The sequence below is a fragment of the Cyprinodon tularosa genome, unplaced genomic scaffold, assembly GCF_016077235.1.
Source record: "Cyprinodon tularosa strain WSP-4 unplaced genomic scaffold, ASM1607723v1 ctg1381, whole genome shotgun sequence".
NCBI lineage: Eukaryota > Metazoa > Chordata > Actinopteri > Cyprinodontiformes > Cyprinodontidae > Cyprinodon > Cyprinodon tularosa.
This window is the reverse complement of record NW_024038202.1, coordinates 1-12,441: the sequence shown is the minus strand read 5'-3', so window position 1 is coordinate 12,441 and position 12,441 is coordinate 1. Positions and strand designations below refer to the sequence as shown.

The 12,441-nt window shown below is 36.8% G+C and overlaps 1 protein-coding gene across 1 annotated transcript; it reads right to left on the bottom strand.

The window, feature by feature from the left end:
* Nucleotides 1-5,993: 5,993 nt before the first annotated feature.
* On the bottom strand, nucleotides 5,994-9,847 carry dydc2 (DPY30 domain containing 2). The gene is made up of 6 exons (XM_038278119.1): nucleotides 9,568-9,847; nucleotides 8,467-8,589; nucleotides 8,214-8,369; nucleotides 7,043-7,120; nucleotides 6,352-6,501; nucleotides 5,994-6,155 (listed from the first exon to the last, which is right to left on the bottom strand). The coding sequence occupies exons 1-6, from the start codon at nucleotides 9,712-9,714 to the stop codon at nucleotides 5,994-5,996; spliced, it is 816 nt and encodes a 271-aa protein (XP_038134047.1). The 5' UTR covers nucleotides 9,715-9,847.
* Nucleotides 9,848-12,441: the final 2,594 nt, after the last annotated feature.

Here is a 12,441-nt window from a genome sequence, read left to right as displayed (position 1 = left end):
GATTCAGGATATAACCCCTGATATAATGTAGGAAAGAGCAAATCAGCAAAGATATAAATGTGTGAACTTTGTAGGGTTTAGCATAATAATTAGCAGAATGCCTTTGTGTTGCTCGTCATCATTTACAATGTCGAAAAAAAAAAATTGCAATCAAAGGTTTCTCTTCAGTATGTGATATGAGCTGGGATTTGTCTGCATTACATCTACACTTTGTTGTACTGTAAAAAGATGATTTTCCCAGATTTTATGATACTAAATGGTCATCTCCTTCATGTGCAATAAAATAAAATGAGAAACTAAGACACTCCTAGTTATTTATGAAACACATCAAAGTTCTAAATAGAATAGTTTATATCTTGCATAAAAATCTGCCAGATATAATGTTCTTGTTTACATAAATACAGCATGACTTATTTAAGAGTGAAGACTAAACTTTAAGACTCTCAAGGAAAACCTCAGGGGGAGTCATATTTATGGATTCTGTTCCTTCTGAGCGATTTCTGCAGGTTAAAGTGAATCCAACAGTTTAAAAAGACTTTCTACTTTTCACTTATTTTTAGAAGGACAGAAATGCAACTTTAGTGCATTGCCTATCTGAATACAAGTTCTTATAGCATCTTTTGCAGAAATAGCAGCACTTAAATTTTTAGCAGCATTATAATTTTATCTGCAGTGGAAGATTAGACTTATTTGATAAGTTTACTCACTGGTAAATGTAGTTTTTGTTTATGATGTTCTTAAAGAAGTCGAGGCTTTTATGCAGCTTTGCCCAAATTCCAGTCAACTTTTACCCGGAACAGTTTTTCCATCCATCGTGTTCCACTTATCCCAGATCAGGTTGCAGAGGTCCCAGGTCCAGCAGAAGAACCCAGAGATCCCTCTGTCTGCAGTGACTCCTTGTTCTGACCCTGACCCACACAGTGGGATGTCTATGAGCCCCGAAGCTTTCTAATCACATGCCAGACCAGTGTCGAGGCTAACTGCTATCTGCCATGCTTTATTTCCATTGAAACATCTACTGACCATACATGTAGGTGTAGCTTGGAAAGAACACCGGCCTGTAAACTGATGGTGACTCATCTCTTTCATCTAAAACTAAAAATGTTTCCCAATCACCCCTAAGAGTCCTAAATCTCAGGGTATTTGTGTTATTTAAAAAATTTTTTGGACATATTTACTCCCAAAATTGTTATCCTCCCTTTTTTAGAAAGTAACTTGAAAACTCCCAACTGATTGTATAATCTAAGACAACTAAAATAGCTCAACACTTTCACTTTTGAAAAACGTGTCTCCACATTAAACAAAATAAATGTAATTTTATTGATTGCAGCATTATTTAACCTCTTTTTTAGCATCTTTGTGCTGCTATGGCCTTGCAAACATGATTCACAATATAGCGTTTCTGAGGAATATTAGCCCACTCCTAATAATTTAAGACTTTGCATATTAGTCATCTTGTTGACCCTTTCTAAATCCCACTAGAGATCTTTAATACTGTCTGTGAGGGTCACCAGTATGTTCCAGGATTTGAATGTGGTCTTGGGTGACTTTGAGTTGTGCTTTGGTTGATTGTGACGTCTAAAGAAATAAATGATGTGAAAGATTCAGCTTCCTCTGAAACTGTGAAGTTTTTTGATTTTTTTCCCAGAATTTCCTGTAGTTTTTTCCATCAACATTCATGCCGATCCACAGGCCTGGATTATTACTGATTTAACCGTTTTAGCACAAAAGCAGTTTTTGTTTTTTTGTTTAATGTTGTTTTTTTTGGTCAAATATTTAGTTGATTACATGTTTTTATATTAATGGAAAGCCTGTTTATTGTTAAATTGCATCACGGTTGTAGGGGAAATGCATTTATGGGTTAGTAATAATTAGTGTTGCGCTGATTATATTTTTTGGCCCGGATACTGATACCCGATACCTGGCTGTGCAGTATCGGCCGATACCGATACCATCTGTTTGAAATGGATGTGTGTGTGTATATACAGTATGAAGAACTGCATACTGCTTGGATGTAAAATTATTTCCATCATGGCTTTGTCAAGCTGCTGCCTACCTTTGTGAAACAGGAAAAAGACTAATACAAAAATTTATCCAGTAGAACTTTTTATTGCCTACCTGGAATGGGTGACAATAGTTGAATAAACTTTTGGCTTTCAAAATGGTATCGGTGCCCTATTTGTCGGTACTCGCCGATACCGATACCACCATTTTAGTGCTGGATCGGGGCCATCCCGATACTGGTATCTGTGCAACGATATCAATTTATATGTAATAATCAGTAGTGCAACATTGATCTCTTCACATTTACAACCCAAATGTGGCCACAGTCTGATATCTGGTTACAGCAGCTGCGCCTCTGAACACCTTTTATGGGGAATACTGTTTTTCTTTGTGCGTAAAGAGTTCTCCAGAATAGAAATGAACCATCCCCAGTCCAGCTGCTTAGATCAGTCAGGACTTGTGCTCTTTTTCTGTCCCCATCAAACTGAACCTCCATCTGCTCCAAGAGGACAGGGAGGAGGTGCTCATTAGAGGGGCACCCAGACATGGAGCCATGCAGCTCCGCTTCTTAGGAAGTTTTGCAGCTTCATAAAGCAAAGAAATGTCAACTGTAGAAACATCTGGAGGGCAGTTGGAGAATCAGATGATGGTGCGTTTAGGTGCGTAAAGCTCCAAATCTCCTGGCTGATTTCTAAAGCTAAGCGGCTCTTCCAGACAAATGAAGGTGAGAATCTGCATATAAACCAGACTAAAGTATTTAGCTTTGATATTTTAAAGCCCTTGTATTGATTTGTCTCAAGTTTTGTCGATCTGATGTAGTAATAATGTTGGATTTAAATATCCCGAAAACAGAAGGGAAGGAAATTATCAACAAATCTGCAGATGCAAAGAATTGAACTTTCCAATGGCCTCAGAATTTAACGAATGAAATAGTTTATAGTAATTAAAACCTTTCTGGACGCTTTGCAGCGCCTCTGCTCTGGTTAAAACCCAGCTGATGTTCCTCCTCTGCAGGGAGACTGATGTTCATTACACAGTAAGTTTCCAAACTTTTTTATTTATTTATCATTGGCAGGTTAGAAAAGTTTCAGCCTTGGACTATTTTTGGAGAACTGGATTCATAATCAGTTTAAACAGATTTACAACGTTAGTAAATGATACTGCAAAGTAAAGCAATCACCCCTCCCCTTTACAATGGATAAACAGAGGCGGTCCTGGAAGAAAAGGGTCCAGGAGGAACCTGGGGGGCCCTGGATGAAAACAGTGGGGACTCTACACAGAATATACCAGAAGGTCCAAGTAGGGTTGGCAATATATTCGGTTGACCAGACGTCCCCTTTTTCCCGGACATGTCCTACTTTTCACACCTAAAAAAAATGTCCGGGGGGAATTTCAAAATCGTCCGGGATTTTGGTCGACTATGGTGCAGCAGAACCGAGCCGTTAGCACTGCGGTGAAGTTGGTTTGAAGTTGGCTATTTGATATTCAAACCCTGCAGAGTCAGCGGAATATAGCAAACGGTTGATCCGACTGAGGGACTCCGATGTCGGCTGGCGTCTCCCAGCCACTCCCTCCTCCCACATGAGGTGGTGCGGTTAGGGACTGTCAACAAATCTTTGAAATAAGCACTCTTGAGAAATAATAATAAACTCCTTATCTTATGACCAGCTAAGATAAAAACCCATATAAAATCATGCCAATAGATTACATTTTATGTAAGGCACACTTGATTTTATGCAATTTCAAGCTATTTTCAATTGTTAAGATATTTTGAAAGACAAAAGTTGGGACTATTCTTCAATAGCTTCCAGGTCATGTGACCCACTTACTCAAATTCTTTGTGAAATTGTTTTACTACATTAGCCTGATGAGGCACACTCATTTTTATTCCATTTTAAGCCTTTGTTCATTTTTAAACGTTTTGTATTAGAAAAATAATTGATATTTCTTCAACAGCTTCCAGGTCATGTGACTCACTGAATCCAAATCTGTCGTTCTACTACATTAGCCAGATGGGGCACACTCATTTCCATTTCAAGCCTTTGTAAATTTTTGCCTTTGTATATTTATTTTATGCTGCCCCCTGCCTGCCCCGGCAGGGGGAAGCATACAGACACTGGGTCGGGTTTGGTCGCCCCGTCCCCGGATGGCTCCTGCTCAGTTGGAATGGCCGGTGCAGACAGTGGCCCAGCAGCCTCCCCCCATTAAAAAAAAAGGTCCTCCTTTTCAGAAACCCAAATCTGGTCACCCTATGATATATATGGAATATATTCGATGTATCTCAAGTTTACCTCCACTAGATGGTTAAAAAGACTTTATCTCGACCATTGATTGCAAATTTTCATGGCATGATTGAGCAGCTGTATTTAATTCACTGTGAGTTTAGTTTCTCCTACATGCTAAGAACGCATCGCTTGCTCCTCCTCCAGACCAGAAAGCGTCCTGGCATACACAACAACAAGCACAAACGGTTATTACATCAACGAGACAGCGAGAACTATGGCGACAGCTGGAGTTTAGGCTAAAAAAGAAAATGAGTCTGAAGAGGATCCAGACAAACTGGAGCTGAGGAGAAAACAGCACTGGATCAATATATTTGGCAGTGGTTTGGATTTGACAAGAAAGATGTTGAAGAAAATGCTGTAATTTCCAAAACATGCCGAAAAACCATTGCTACAAAAGTTAGCGGTACAATAACTTTATTCCACCACCTAAAAAGCTCATCCAGAGCAAAATTAAGACTGTCATAAAAGAGCAAAAAAGTCCCCCTTTTTATATCAGGTTTGTTTTGTCTCAGATTTTTATTCTTGGGGTTCCTTTTGGCCGCTGGGATGTTCTGTTTTTAAGGTCCAGCGTTGAACACGGAAGAGCTTTAATGTTACAATATTGTAAATTAAAAAGAAATCTATGTGCAGCTGATGGTAAAACATAAAAAGAACATTTTAAATAATTTTTAATTTGCAATCAATTTTTCAAACAAAAAAATTACATGTTAATTTGACATATAGCAATGCAACTTTAGGCACTATGTGGCTAAAAACGTTTGTATTTCAAGGTTATTTGATCATATTGTGGTATATCTCGTATATGGTACTATATCCCAAAGATATTTTGATATTAAATTTTCTTGATATCGTCCAAGGTGGGGCCAGTGTTTTGTTATCATTGGGTTGTTTTTTTTGTTTTTTTCAAGGGAACATATATTAAGCGAGATGCTTAAAGAAGAGCCTTTTTCAGCTCTGAAAACTAAGATAACAGATTAAAAATATTATTCTGTCTCCATACAGCTGCAACTCAACTATTGACTGCTTTATTTTAGATAACTTGTAATAAACCTTTGACCAAAGGAACTAATCAGTTACAGTTTCTGTAAATGTCAGTGCTACACATTCAATATTGGGGCCAGGATCAGCTTTACATGGGCTCTGGTCCCTGTCTAGAACTCCTCATGTCAGTAAAGTTAGAAAAAAATCACTAATTTCCCTCTGCAAAAACAGCAAAGCAGACAGTGAGCATCAACTGCATTTTCAATTGGCCTCTCAGCTGAGCTTAGTGCTCATGAAATGTGCAGGAACCGTCTGCAGATTGCAACATGATGAAGAAATAATAATAGTGTCACCAAGGACAGGTGTATTTTTATTTAAATTGTTTAATGGATAAATGATCTCATATGTTTCATACTACATTTCTCAAATTGGAAATTAATACTTTCAAAACAGTGAGGAATTTCCAAAAGACTACAACCTATAGCTAAATATTCAGCAAAGTCTCTTTACCTTTTTATAAATATAATAAGAATAAAATGAGCAACATGCTTTAGCGCCTCATCTTGATCGTACTACAACTAATACTTTGGTCAAATGAGCTTACATACATTTTTTTGTGATTTATTTTATCATTAAAATCAGTATAAACAAGCAATAACTTCACTGTTACATGCAGTAAAGCCCGTGGCAGCAAACAGGCCTGAACTAAACTTCAATCAGAATCTATGAACCGGATTCTTCTGTCTCCTGTTCATCAGCTGTCATGGTTTCTTCTTGTTCTTCAGCTGGAAATGTCTCCTCTTTTGTGATCTCCATGCTCTGCACAGTGGAGGAGGCCTCCTCTTGGACAGAGTTTTCAGGTTTATCCATCTCTTCTCCATCAACCTAGAAGTGAGTGATTAAAAAAGAAGTAGTACTAATCATGGAAAAGAAAGAAATACTTTAGGTGCTTGTCTATGTTCTCTTTGAAATATCTCTCGTCCCTCATCTGTCTTCTAGAAGTAAAATCTTTTCTCTCCTTCTCTACCTGAATAAATGAGCCATAATCACAGACAAATAAGCTGCATTTTATCTGCATCACCTGCTCTGCATTTTGGGAGTCAGGGCTTGATGTGTTGCTCAGATTCTCTGTATTGTCAGATGTCATATCAGTGCCACCTTGACCTGGAGTTTGTTGGAGTTGTTTGGTTAGTTCTGCTTTCTGTTTGCCAGAATTAGATTGGCCGCTCACCTGTACACAAGATCAATTAACATGAAAAGGGACCTGCTGTAGTAAGTTAACAAAGCATATTGACTTAAGCTTTTGTCACAGATCCTAAATCCCAATAAGGCTGATATTATTTGATCTGAATGATTTTATTAAGACTTAGTTTTGCATATATGTCCTAAATCACCCTGTGTTTTAATTCCTCCTCCTACACATCAACTCTCATCAGCTTCCTTTCTTGCAGAGGAAACCATCCCCAGAGATGTGCTCTACTATGTTTCCTGCACACAGAGTGCTTCACATTTAGGCCAAAAACTTCAATCTCATCTGACCAGAGCAACTTCTTCAAGGTGAATCCCTAACCTGAATCCATAGAGGTGGACTATAGCTTACTCCTAAACTGCTTGCACTAACTGAAGGGATCTTTTCCTACAAATTGACAATGTTGCACCACTTCATCTTTTCTGGCATTGATGTATGTGGTTGAAAAATGCTGAAGCGTATGAACACTGTAGCAAATCATTGAAAGTAATAATAGTTGACTATTAAAAAGTCACCAAATTACCTCCTCTAGATCTAGGTGAGCTTCTGTCCCTTCGTTTGGATCATGGTTGCTCGTGTTTTGCTCCACATCTGTTCTCTCCTGTTCCAGAAGTTAATATGTTTTTGTTAGTAGATGTCATCTTAAACAAAAACAACAAAAAAGGATACGGTCTACAAAGCTACGCATAATTTAAGCAAAGCAGTATGTACAGTTTTGTTATGCAGACTTAAGATTAGTCGTGCTTTTATTTAGTGGTAAACTCCTGATTTCAGTTTAAGATTTAAAAAAAAATGTAGATTTTTTTTTTGGTTATTCTAAATGGGGAAATTATTTAGATTTCTGAGTTTAAATATCTTGTTTAAATATCTTATGATATTTAAACTGAAACTGTCAAGGGACTACAGATTGAAATGGGAATAAACTAAAATCTCACACTAAGCTTGGTTCTGCTGGAGTTTTTTCTCGCCACTATTGCTACAAGCATGCTTAGTGTGAGGGATTGCTTTCAAGTCAATGAGTCGATGCAATAAATTTTCCTTAGATGGTAAACTTGAAATCAATTTGACTGGATGATCTGGTAGAAAGCTGGAGATAGGCACCAGCTCCCCTTGCGACCCCGCTTGGGATAAAGCGTGTCAGAAAATGGATGGATGGATCTGGTTGAATTGTAAAGTGTCTTGAGATGACATGTGTTGTGAATTGGCGCTATATAATCAAACTGAATTGAATTGAATTAATCTGGTACTGCGCTTACTTATTCTTACTAGCATTACACCGCACTGTAAAGGCAATGCAATATTTTGTTTTATATTTACTTTTCATTTAAAGCACTCTATTAGATGTGTTTTATAGCTGGTCCGAACCTGCTCCTGCTTGTCAAAGAGAATACAGAAGATTTACCTTCAGCTGGACTGAACCATCAGGGGAAATGGGGTTAAGTTAACTGATTTTTTTCCCATCCGTTTTTATATCTATCTTTTATATTCTGACCTCTTTTACAGGCCCATTCACTGCCATTTATTGTTTTAAATAATTTGTCATAAAAAATAAATCAGCTTTTTGATGACTTTATCCTGGTCCATGCAGTATTTAAAAGTTATTAAAATAAGGTGGCCTCGTTCTCCACTGTCACCACATCCATGCTCAGGATTAAAGCAGGCAGCACAACATGTTCACATCCAAATGTCATCACCTCGTGTTCGTTGTCCTCTTCCTTGACATCAGGATTTTGTTTTGGGCGTTCCGGATCAGGAAAGTTTGGTTTCTCTTCGTTTACGGGTTTCTCATCATCAGCAGGCTCTGTAGTGGTTCCAGTTGATGCATCAGGCTCTGAGAGTTTCTCAGTCATCTGTTAAAAATATTTTTTTAATTATGTTCGAAGATATTAAAGCTAATAAAAGATTAAACATATTTTAAAGACTAAACCTTTATGGTAATAATCATACATTATGAGGTTCTTCTAGGGCTTCACTGGTTTTCTGCTCGTCCTTTTTCAGCTCCTCCTCATGCACTTTTCCTCCATCAGCTTCTGCCTGCTGCTCCTCCAAGAGAGCCAAACGCTCTTTCACCTGCAAAAAAATTAATCAATAAATAAATAAATAAATAAATACAGCCTCTATCGTTTGGTAGCAACAATAATAGAGGCTGAGACTGAGTGAGACTAGGATGTGCAATATGCAAAAAAGTATGTTACCGGAAAGTTTAAAAGAAAAAAAAAATACACTATGCCATATTTTTCTGAATGGATGGAATTGAAATTGTACTTTAGGGATGCATGATAAATCGATTTTGCATCGGAATCGGCTGTTATTCGTTATTTTTTTTATACATTAATGTTTTTGGGACTTATATAAAATGCACTAAAAGGCATCTCTCTATCTATAAATATAAATAGCAGTGTATTATAGTTCTCTTGTGTTGTCAACAATAGGAAAGCATTAAATAAATATATGTTTGAGCTCATTTTTGGAAAATACAAAAACCTAATGAAAGCCTTCGGGTCGACTGACTGTAGGTTCATCAGCAGAGAGGTGATTATTTAGATAAGTATTCATTCTGCCCATGAAGAGATCTACCGATCAGGTGAAAGTGTCTGCACACAAAACATGGCTCTGTCCTTTTAAAAACGAGCAACAATTCTGCTTTCTGAAAGAATGACAACAGCCCGGTTTACAGCTAAAGAATAAATCAATTAAAGTAAACTCAAATTTTTATCACCATCTGTAATAACAAAATTATAATAATTCATATCACCCTGAAAATACCGTTCCCATTGTGAAGCAAGGTGGAGGCATCATGCTGTGGGATTCCAGTCAGATTTGATGGGGATGGATTAAGCTAAATAAAAGCTGCAAAAAGGTGGAGGTTCCCCTTTTTAAGCATAAAGTCAGACCTTTAACAAGGAAATAAAATTAAGACAACAAAAAATACTGGTCTCTGGTTTTTGCAGGGGAGCGCCTGCTAAGTCATTGGGTCAAAGACAGATATTTAAAAGAGATGTGATGTAGTATTGTGTCCTGTTGACACTAAATGAAACTGCTGCTTGCCTCTTTCTGGTATTCAGCATTAGATGACTTTTTGTAGAGCCAGTGAGCCAGATACTGGATGGGCCTAGCAGGTCGCCTCTCTGCCACTTCAGCCAATCCCTCCGCCAGAAACACTCCCACATGTTGCTTTAAGTACTCCGAGTCCATTCTCTCACTTTAACACAAAACCGTCGAAAGTATTACTAATTTTAAACAATGCTATAGACCTGTTACGATATAGGGGATGGATTCTGGGGATAGGAAGGCGAACCTTTTTACTGCGCCGCAATGTAGCGTTATGTTTCCATGGTAACGGCGGTTTGACTCCTTCCCAATAATAAGTAGTTCCTACTTCCTGGTTGTCTTTTTATTCGTTTACGTTTTGTTCTTTTTAAATAATAATGTTGCTTTGTTTTTATTTCATTATCGTTTAGTCGAAACTCACTTGGTGAATCACAAACATAAACAGTGGATGTGCATTTATAGATCAAAATAGTCCAGTAAATGGCTGAAGGAAAAAAGTTAAATATTTAACACAAAATTTCAAACATGATACACAGTATATTTAATCTTTTTGCTGCTAAAATTTTATATTTTTCGCACCAATGGGTTTAAGTTTAACTGTTTTTATGCTTGGATTGTAACACTATGCTGTCATCTAGTGGTCACATTTAAAGTAGATGATAAAAGTAACAGTAAATGGTGTTTTTCATAGATGTTTATTGTATCTCAGTGAATTGAAAATGAATACATGTTGGATTAATATCCTATGACTCTCATTAAATTTTAGGGTGACATGCTATAAAGTTGAGCTTGTTTCCAGCTTCAGCTTTTATAGCTACTGTATATATTTGAAAAACACAAAAAAAAAAAGTCTAATAGGTCTATAAGACATTTCCTTGTGTTAATCTCCTCTGTTAACTTCCAGTGAGCAGCAGCAGGAATTTCTGGCTCTGCTGAGGTGTTGAGAAACTCTAGGTAGCTTTAGGTGTATTTATTGGGTTTAATTAGTGTTTGACTGTATGGACAGGTAGAAAATAACATCAGCATCTCCATAAAGCTTGTTAGCATAGGGAATCATTGAAACAGGCACATTCAAGTACATAAAGAGTATGATCAAGACGTGCTCTATGTGTGCTGTTTGGTGGTGCTACAACATGCTATATAGCACAGATATTTCTTACATTAATGATAAAACATTAATAAAATTAAAACCATTTATATAAAACAATTTCATTGATGCAGCTTACTGTTGTTCATTTGGGGTTTTTTCATTCATTCATTTTTTCATTTACCTAGCAAAAGTGATTTTTCTGAGTATCGATTTAGCCTATAGGCTTTGTGGAAATCCCTGCATTTATTTTTATTTAATACTTTTTTTTCAGCTCTGGAAATGTTGTACAAAACCTTAAGATCACACATTAAATGATGGGGATGACCATAAGACCCTCCTTGGTAACGCCATTCAATATTTCTCTATCAAGTTTTTCTGGTGCTGCAATTTGCAGACGGTCCCTGTGCATTTAGGACCAGTGAGCTCTTCCGAAAGGCCAATGCAAGTCTCCCAGTCAGACCTTAGGCTGGTTTTCAGCAATATATGGTTATAGCTTACTATCTGCCCTGCAGTGGTGGCACAGAGGTTCTAGTATTGTTAAAGAAATTTTTGGCTGATGAGTTATCAATTTGGCGATGAATCTGTGAATTTTCTTTACTGAAGTAGATTCACACAGCAGGCAAACGAAACACAGTCTGATCTTTTTGGTCCACATCAGACCCATCTTAGACATTTTCATGGCAGTCTGAACATCCCAACCTTAAAAAAAATTCCATTTGATCCACTTCTATAGATTGTACTAGATCTGTTTAGCAGTCTGAGCAGCCATGATGCAAATCCAGCCTTTACTCACGTCTCCTTCTATGCGACACAGACTGTCAGAGTCACCACTCCACTAAAAGTGATGTTCTCTTAAGATGTGTCATCATGACACCAGCTCCCATTGGTAAACAGGTTAAATATCCACTATTATATTGTTTTTTTTTTTTTCTTTATTGAACAACAGTAGCAGTAGCATCTAAAATAACTACTGCAAACATTGCATTGCTCCATGACTTCTACATTTATCTTTTCCACATGCTGGAGGCTTTGGTTTTGTGTACCATTCAGAAGTCTGATTGGGTCGCATTTAATTGGTAACGTTAATGATTAAGAAAAAAGTAAATAAACAAATCATATTTCAGTCAAAAAATAGCTTACTTGGAGCATTTCCAATGCAGTGCAAAAAGATAGGTCTACTTCTGTAGGAGAGCTTATAGCTGCCTTTGAAGTCTATATTTTATTATTAAACATTACAGGTTAGATAACCATTTAAACAGATAACATAACTACACCTTATGATAAGTACAGTTATGGTAAAGAAAAAAAACACAACATAACCAAATAATGTTTTATTTCCTCTTTTCCTTTTGCTTCCCTCTGTATCTTGTGATTGGCATCAATATTTTCCTTTACTCTGATATTCCTTGTTTTGATTTATTTTAGGGTCACAGATATTTTTGAGAAGTTTGAAAATGAGCAAGAATGATACTAAATATAAAAGCAAAAATTATAAACTAAAACAAATAACTAAGGAACAGGTTTTGAGATATTATTGTTAAGCTCTTCCATTGTCTTCTCAGTGGCATCAATTCATGGCATTAAAATTGAGTTTAAAATTATGAAAAAGTCATATATATCATGACTTTTATATCATGAAAAAGTATATCGTCACTGATTCTTGAAACTTTGGCAAATACATGTCCCACTAAGAAAAGTGCTAATTCTGTTGGAAAGAAATAACATTTTCATGAATAAAAACAATCAAGGTTATAATCAGGGGGTCCTTTGCACAAATGCAA

What these genes read in the sequence shown, in the direction of transcription:
- dydc2 (XM_038278119.1), bottom strand. Translation starts at nt 9,714, where the DNA reads ATGGACTCGGAGTACTTAAAGCAACATGTGGGAGTGTTTCTGGCGGAG. An exon ending in AAGAGGACAACGAACACGAG is followed by an intron (nt 7,121 to 8,213) that starts GTGATGACATTT and finishes CTTCTGGAACAG; the next exon opens with GAGAGAACAGATGTGGAGCA. An exon ending in CTCACCTAGATCTAGAGGAG is followed by an intron (nt 6,502 to 7,042) that starts GTAATTTGGTGA and finishes TCTTGTGTACAG; the next exon opens with GTGAGCGGCCAATCTAATTC.